Source organism: Carassius gibelio, chromosome A20 (genome assembly GCF_023724105.1).
Source record: "Carassius gibelio isolate Cgi1373 ecotype wild population from Czech Republic chromosome A20, carGib1.2-hapl.c, whole genome shotgun sequence".
In the NCBI taxonomy this organism is placed as follows: domain Eukaryota; kingdom Metazoa; phylum Chordata; class Actinopteri; order Cypriniformes; family Cyprinidae; genus Carassius; species Carassius gibelio.
In genome coordinates, this window is record NC_068390.1 from 25,163,426 (window position 1) to 25,172,423 (window position 8,998).

General features: G+C 39.6%; 1 protein-coding gene across 1 annotated transcript; it reads right to left on the reverse strand.

Annotated features, from left to right (window-relative positions):
- Nucleotides 1–7,181: 7,181 nt before the first annotated feature.
- Nucleotides 7,182–8,195, reverse strand: LOC127938528 (trace amine-associated receptor 1-like). Its single transcript, XM_052535195.1, has one exon. It carries the CDS (start codon nt 8,190–8,192, stop codon nt 7,182–7,184), a length of 1,011 nt encoding a protein of 336 aa, XP_052391155.1. The 5' UTR covers nt 8,193–8,195.
- Nucleotides 8,196–8,998: the final 803 nt, after the last annotated feature.

Genomic DNA, 8,998 nt, shown 5'->3' on the forward strand with positions numbered 1-8,998 from the left:
ATAGAATTTCGCTACCTATACAGGTGTATCTCAAAATATTTGAATATCATGGAAAAGGTTTTTTTTTTTTTTTATAAAAAAATGAAATAAACAAATTTCTTATATTCTTGAGTCATTGCACACATACTGAATTTTTTTTTTTTTTGTTTTAATTCTAATGGTTACGACTTAGACCTTAAGTCTAAAATCTCTCTTAAATCTCAGACCTTGGGGCTGAGAGACGTGGGAAACGGAGCGAGGCCGGTGGAGTGATTGGGAAATGAGCGACACCTGCTCGACCCACCAGTCTCGAGTTCCACGGAGGAGATGGAGGGATATAAAACCGGAGCGACGACAGTGACGGACGAGAGAGGACCAGGCCTGGACTTTATTTTGTGTTTGCATTTTATTTGTGCGCAACAGTCATCAGCGAGGGGCTGTTGTGCTGTTTTGTGTTTATTTTTATTATTAAAATGTCAGTTGATTGTCCACCGGTTCCCGCCTCCTTCTTCCCAATGATTATGGAGTTTTTATCGTTACAATATTGTTAGTAATCAGCTGGACAAAATATACAACACTACCCTAGTGGGTTTTGGCTATTTTACCTTGCAAATATCTTAAAAATTGTACCTTTAAGTCAGGGTTACTCAAATCTTGTTCTGGAGGCCAATGTGCTGCAGGGTTTAGCTCCAACCCTGATCAAACTCACCTGCCAGTGATTTTGTAATCAAGTCAAGTCTGCTTTAATGGCAATTCTTCCACATTTATAGTACATACATACAGAGAATTTAAATTGCATTACTCTCAGACCTTTGGTGCATACAGATAACACTAACAGTAGAACATTAAATAAAGATAATAAAATATAAAGTACAACTATACAAATATACAAATAGGTCATGTAAAAAAGAAAGATAAGTAAAGCAGCACAAGGGAGCTAGAGTGCAAACCAGTGAAGTAAACAGTGCAGAAATAATTATTATAGTGCAAAATAGCTTATTTAGTCTGTTTAAACTGTCAATGCTAAATGAGGTAGTGAGCAGACCAATGCTTTACAAAGTGTCTGGTGCAGGTCCCAGAGTGTTTGTGGGAGCTGGTGGTGGGGGCTGAGGTTCAGAGTTCAGTGGTGCATTGGGAAAAAAAAAGGGGGGGGGGGGGGGCAAGGTCGGGAGGGAGTTTAGCTTCCTGACAGCCTGATGAATGAAGCTGTCCTTCAGTCTGCTGGTCCTGGCCTGTAGATTCCGCAGTCTCCTCCCTGATGGCTGCAGACTGCACAAGCTGTTTGATAGGTGTGTGGGATCACCTGCGATGCAGAGGGCTTTACGGGTGAGACAGGTACAATAAATGTCGTGGTGGGAGGGGAGAGAGACACCAACACTTTTCTCAGCTGCTCTCACTATGCATTGAAGAGTCTTCCGGCAGGACACATTGCAGACGCCATACCACACAGTGATGCAGCTAGTCAGGATGCTCTCAATAGTGCCTCTGTAGAAGGTGCACATGATGGGGGCGGGGCTCTGGCTCTTCTCAGTTTGCGGAAGAAGTAGAGACACTGCTGCTTTCTTGGCCGCTGGTTTAAAGTGAAACAGATGTATTGTTATAGATCGGACTGCATCATGTTCCTGGAGATCTACCTTCCTACAGAGTTCAGTTCCAACCCTGATTAAACAAACCTGTCTGTAATTATCAAGTGCTCCTTCAGATCCTAATTAATTGGTTTGGTTGTGTTTGATCAGGACCAGGTTGGGCACACCTGTTGTGGATTAATAGTGTGGACTAAGTGAGGGCTGCCCGTACAGGGCCATCACTAATGGGACAGTGTTTATCCAGTGAGTAACATCTCAGAAGCCCTGCACTGACAGCCTGATGGGGGCCCTTAGGCTAGCCCTAAGTGGGCCTGTAAAAGGCCAGTGCAGGCTTATTTGTTTTTATAAATACAGAGGTCCCAAATGTGTTAAATTTTACAAATTTTGTGGAAGAACATTATTATCATTGTGCTTCGATTTTGTGTAACTCTGCAGGTGAATAGTGTAGGTCAGGGTTCCTCAAATCTTGTCCTGGAGGCCAATACCTGTAATTTTGTAATGATCCTGAAGACTTTGATTGTGTTTGATTAGGATTAGAAATAAACTCTGCAGGAAAGAGGATCTCGTGGGCCATATTTGATGATCAATGGTGTAAATATAGCCATTATGAGACTGAATGCCAGTGGGCAGGGCCAGTGGTGTGATGCCAGAAATCCTTCAGTAGAGCTTGATTAAATAAATGCGTGACACCATTACAAAATTCATGTCCACGGGAAGAAGGAGGCGGGAACCTGCGGACAATCAAATCAAACTTTGATAACCAAAATAAACACAAAACAGCGCAACAGCCCCTCGCGGACGACTGTTGCACACAAACAAAAGCAAAACACAAAATAAAGCCCAGGCCTGGTCCTCTCTCATCCCTCACTGCTGTCGCTCCTCTTTTATATACTTCCCTCATGGATGCGGGCGGCCGGCAGCAAGCTCGTCCATCCCTGGCAACTCACTCCAGCCCACTGCTAGATGGCACCGTGGATTCAGAGGCGAGGGATCTTCGGCAGCACGTCCCTCCTTCCTCCCGTTCCCACGGCTCTCGGCCCCACCACACTTGTCACAAAATGCTTTGTTTATAATGAGGAGAACGTTTTAAGCTGTTGGAACTTATACGATTTTTTTAATGGTACAGCTGTTATATGTCAAAAGATCAACCCAAATTCAAGCTGGAGCAGTAAAGCCCACCCACTTTAATTTGATTGGTCATCTCAAACATTTTGTCATTTACAAGCAACTCATGACAAAGTCAGTTACATTGGCGTTGTGCAATATATGTAATGAAAAATGTAAAAAAAAAAAAATATATATATATATATATATATATATATATATATATATATATATATATATATATATATGCTGATATTATCGATCAATCTTATCAGATTAACTTTGATCGTTCACTTTTCCGTGAGTGCAGTACACCTGCAAAGCGTAAGCACTCGTTAGCTTGTCATTAGCGTTTTCTTTTCTCCTCTCCTCTCCTCTCTCACGCTGCAGTTTTTCACAAGTTCATCAAACAACCGCAGTAAGAATATTTCATCAAGCACAGTTAGTTATGGCTTCGCCTGCTATCGTTATTTGCACCTCTTGCCACATGTACAGTTTATCTATCTCTGTCGCTGATGAGGGATTCACATGTGATAAATGCAGGGAAATAGTTAGGCTGACAAAGAAGATTTCAGAATTAGAGACATGCATCCAAACTTTAATTCAGGACAGTAAGAATGTTAGGGCTCTAGATACGGCTTTGGATGCGTCTAGCTCAGGGATTCCTGTACATTGTCCGGTTCCGGCAACAGAGCAGCAGGGCAACTGGGTGACGGTGAGGCAGCGTAGTCGTGGGACAAAACACCGCTCTTCTGTTCCGCTCAAAACATTAAACAGGTTCTCCCCACTCAGTGATGCACCCACTGAGAAACCTGATGAAAGTGCTCTAGTTATTGGTGATTCTATTGTACGGAATGTGAATATAGAGACACCAGCCACCATAGTCAAATGTTTACCGGGAGCCAGAGCGCCTGACATCTTGGCAAATTTAAAAGTGCTGGCTAATGCTAAACGTAAATACAGTAAGATTGTTATTAATGCCGGCGCTAATGATGTTCGACTTCGCCAGTCGGAGATCACTAAAAATAACTTTAAAGATGTGTGTGAACTTGCAAGCACGATATCAGACACTGTAATATGCTCTGGTCCCCTCCCTGCTTACCGTGGTGACGAGATGCATAGCAGATTTTCATCACTCAATGGCTGGATGTCTAAGTGGTGTCCACAGAATAACATAGGTTTCATAGACAATTGGACGAGCTTTTGGGGCAGACCTGACCTGTTTAAAAGAGATGGTCTTCATCCCTCCTGGGGTGGCGCCACTCTTCTCTCTAGAAATATGGCAAATAGTCTTAGTGTTTATACTTGACTAACTGGGGCCCAGGTCAGAAAGCAGACAGACTGGCTAAACCGACCGTCTGCTAGCTGCCTCCCGTCACAGAGGTCAGTTAATTCTCAGCACATAGAGACTCTTTCACTTAGATATCACACTATAGAGACTGTGTCTGTTCCCCGAACTAGAAAATACAAAAAACGTCCAAACCAAGTTAAGGCTAACAATTTAATTGAGGTTCAACAAATAAAAAACAAATGCAATATGGATAAACAAATGATAAAGCTTGGCTTATTGAATATCAGATCCATTTCTACGAAAACACTTTTTGTAAATAATATGATAACTGATCATAATATAGATGTGCTCTGTTTAACAGAAACTTGGCTAAAACCTGATGATTACATTATTTTAAATGAGTCCACCCCCCAAGATTACTGTTATAAACATGAGCCGCGTCTAAAACGCAAAGGGGGAGGAATTGCTTCAATTTATAACAACGTTTTCAGGATTTCTCAGAGGGCAGGCTTCAAGTATAACTCATTTGAAGTAATGGTGCTTCATATAACATTATCCAGAGAAACCAATGTTAATGATAAATCCCCTGTTATGTTTGTACTGGCTACTGTATACAGGCCACCAGGGCACCATACAGACTTTATTAAAGAGTTTGGTGATTTTACATCCGAGTTAGTTCTGGCTGCAGATAAAGTTTTAATAGTTGGTGATTTTAATATCGGTGTCGATAATGAAAAAGATGCATTGGGATCAGCATTTATAGACATTCTGAACTCTATTAATGTTAGACAACATGTTTCAGGACCTACTCATTGTCGAAATCATACTCTAGATTTAATACTGTCACATGGAATTGATGTTGATAGTGTTGAAATTATTCAGCCAAGTGATGATATCTCAGATCATTATTTAGTTCTGTGCAAACTTCATATAGCCAAAATGGTAAATTCTACTTCTTGTTACAAGTATCGAAGAACCATCACTTCTACCACAAAAGACTGCTTTTTAAGTTATCTTCCTGATGAATCCAAATTCCTTAGCATATCCAAAACCTCAGAACAACTTGATGATGTAACAGAAACTATGGACTCTCTCTTTTCTAGCACTTTAAATACAGTTGCTCCTTTACGCTTAAGGAAGGTTAAGGAAAACAGTTTGACACCATGGTATAATGAGCATACTCACACCCTAAAGAGAGCAGCCCGAAAAATGGAGCGCAGCTGGAGGAAAACAAAACTAGAGGTATTTCGTATTGCTTGGCGGGAAAGTAGCATATCCTACAGAAAAGCATTAAAAACTGCTAGATCTGATTACTTTTCTTCTCTTATAGAAGAAAACAAACATAACCCCAGGTATTTATTCAATACAGGGCTAAATTAACGGAAAAAAAGCCTCAACAAGTGTTGACATTTCCCAACACCACAACAGTAATGACTTTATGAACTACTTTACTTCTAAAATCGATACTATTAGAGATTAAATTGCAACCATTCAGCCGTCAGCTACAGTATCACATCAGACAGTGCACTATAGACCCCCTGAGGAACAGTTCCACTCATTCTCTACTATAGGAGAGGAAGAATTGTGTAAACTTTATTATTAATTCCTCATTGTCATTAGGATATGTCCCCAAAACCTTCAAACTGGCTGTTATTAAGCCTCTCATAAAAAAAACACAACTTGACCCCAAAGAACTTGTTAATTATCTCGAATCTCCCTTTTCTGTCCAAGATACTAGAAAAGGTGGTATCCTCACAATTATATTCCTTCTTAGAGAAAAATGGTATATGTGAGGATTTCCAGTCAGGATTTAGACCGTATCATAGTACTGAGACTGCTCTCCTTAGAGTTACAAATGATCTGCTCTTATCATCTGATCGTGGGTGTATCTCTCTATTAGTTTTATTGGATCTTAGTGCTGCGTTTGACACAATTGACCACATCATTCTTTTGCATAGACTTGAACACTTTGTTGGCATCAGTGGAAGTGCATTAGCATGGTTTAAATCGTACTTATATGACCGCCATCAGTTCGTAGCAGTGAATGAAGATGTATCATATCGATCACAAGTGCAGTATGGAGTACCTCAAGGCTCAGTACTAGGGCCGCTACTCTTCACGCTTTATATGTCACCCTTGGGAGATATCATCAGAAAACATGGTGTTAGCTTTCACTGTTATGCTGATGATACTCAGCTCTATATTTCCTCGCAGCCCGGTGAAACACACCAATTTGAAAAACTAATGGAATGCATAGTCGATATAAAAAATTGGATGACGAGTAATTTCTTACTGCTAAATTCATAAAAAAACAGAGGTGTTAATTATAGGGCCTAAAAACTCTGCTTGTAATAACCTAGAACACTGTCTAAGACTTGATGGTTGCTCTGTCAATTCTTCGTCATCAGTTAGGAACCTAGGTGTGCTACTTGATTGCAATCTTTCCTTAGAAAGCCACGTTTCTAGAATTTGAAAAACTGCATTTTACCATCTCAAAAATATATCTAAATTACGGCCTATGCTCTCAATGACAAATGCAGAAATGTTAATCCATGCATTTATGACTTCAAGGTTAGACTATTGTAATGCTTTATTGGGTGGTTGTTCTGCACACTTAGTAAACAAACTACAGCTAGTCCAAAATGCAGCAGCAAGAGTTTTTACTAGAACCAGGAAGTATGACCATATTAGCCCGGTCCTGTCCACACTGCACTGGCTCCCTATCAAACATCGTATAGATTTTAAAATATTGCTTATTACTTATAAAGCCCTGAATGGCCTCAGCAATTCATGTTGAATTTAAAGATGGAAATAAAAAGTACAGACGCACAGAATTATATCTTAGGTTAAAATAATTGTATCTTGTCTGCATGTATGTTGTAGGTTTACACTGAAAGAATGTTTGTTGAGAGGATAGAAATGCTAGTATTGACTGTGCAGTTTTCATACACTTTATTAAAATTGAATTAATATGGATCCATGAGAGGGGCAAAGATCAACACTGGTAAACTCAGTAGTGCCCTGAAGGACATACAGCACATATAGGCATGTATACCACATACAAGATTCTTAAAATATTTTCCTTCAATGATTTATTTTGCACTAATATGAAGGTTTAGTTAAGAAATGGAACACAAAATACAATGAAATAGATACACTGGAATATGTTCCAAACAGAAAATAAGACATAAAAATAACAATAATAATAATTAGTTTCATTGTTACAACAGTATTGTTCTTGAAGAATTTGTCTGAAATATTGCTTTGGATAGAATGATTCTGAAAGCATGTCTGAACCAGCTGTAAAAGAAGGCATAGACTAAGGGATTACAGGTGGAATTATAATATCCAACCCAATAAAATAAATCAAACAGCAGTGGTGGTACAGAGTAACCAATGAATGGATCAATAAGATTGCAAAGGAAAAAAGGTATCCAGAAGGTCAGAAACACCCCAATGACGATGGCTAAAGTCTTAGTGGCTTTTCCCTCTTTTTTAAATTCAGAATTCACGCTCTGGATGGCCTGAACCTGCCGTTGAGCTGCATGTAAGATCTTGAGGTACACACAGAGCATCACAAAAGCAGGACCATAAAAACAGATAAGTGAGAATATAGTAGCTCCAGCTTTACTCTGAAACAGTGTACATCCGCCATCACATTTAATGTTCTCATAGTAAAAATCCTCAACACCAAGAATATTAAGCTCCATGAAGATCATGCCAAACCCCAGAGCAGCTGAAACACTCCAGCAGATAATAATCATAACTAGTGTGGCCAGTGATGTCATTTTACTATGATATTGAAAGGGGTGACATATGGCATAATATCTGTCTAAAGAAATAATACAGAGGTTTAAAATTGATGCGGTACTCAATGTTACATCAAGACTGCTGTGTATTTTACAGAATAAATCTCCCAGATACCAGCACGTCTCGATGGAGCGCAGCATGCTGGGAGGCATCACAACTCCTCCTACAAGCAGATCGGCCACGGCCAGAGATAGGATGAGGTAGTTAGTTGCTGTGTGAAGCTGCTTGAAATGAATGACTGTTATGATCACAAGCAGGTTTCCTATGATTGTGACAATTGAAGAGACACTCAAAAGGATGTAGAGTAATATTCGAGTTTCCAAAGGATAGACAAACTTCTGACAAGACCTGTTACTAAACTCATAACAGAGAAAAGGCTTTTCCCAGATTTCAGTTTGACTGATGTTGATTCGGATTTCCATTTACACAATTCTGGAGCTTCCCTGCTTAAAACAAGGAAGTGAAGTTAACTTCAGCCTGCAGTTAGGTGTATGCATCTCTGTCAAAGAATTGAATGTTAAAAGCTTGATGATTGGATTATTTTAAATACAACACAGCACATCAAAGTCTCTCCATCCATGTTCTTACCTTTCTTTCTACGGTGAAAAAAAGGCTGCCTCAAGAAGCAGAGAGCACACATTTATAGCACAAGAGTTTTATAACAACCTCCCTCCTGTAAAATCACACCGCATCTGAGTTTCCAAGGAAACCTAGTGTTCTCATCAGTCTACAACAGTGTCAAACACAAGGCCCAAGTACCAAAACTGGCCACCACCTTAATTAATCTGACCCACAAAATAATTAAATTTTCCTTCTTCCTTTCCTTCATAATGTTTGTGTATTGTTTTGTTTATTGTATGGTTTCTTTATTGATTTGTTTCTTGCTGTTTGATTTAGCTTATTTTGTCGTGTACTTTTATAAACTCTCTGTTTGTGTATTTTTTTTCATTTATTAAGTGACAACTGACTTTCATCTGAGTCTTGTTTATTTGTAATTTAAGAGTGCCATATGTCTCCAATCAGGCTCTGGTATAACTTTGTTTGGTGTATTTAATTAATTGTTTTCTCTTGTGTTTTAGGCTTCTGAGCAGGGAGGCTAGTTATTGTACCCTGGTGGTGGCGTTTGGAGCACAAAGTGTGGATTGGAATGTGTAATCACTCACTGATACAGATCCCCTGTAAAGACTTTGTCTCAGAGGACCACCAGGACAAGACCACAGGAAACAGA

Excerpts from the sequence above, each read along its gene's own strand:
- LOC127938528 (XM_052535195.1), bottom strand. The coding sequence starts at position 8,192 with ATGGAAATCCGAATCAACATCAGTCAAACTGAAATCTGGGAAAAGCCT.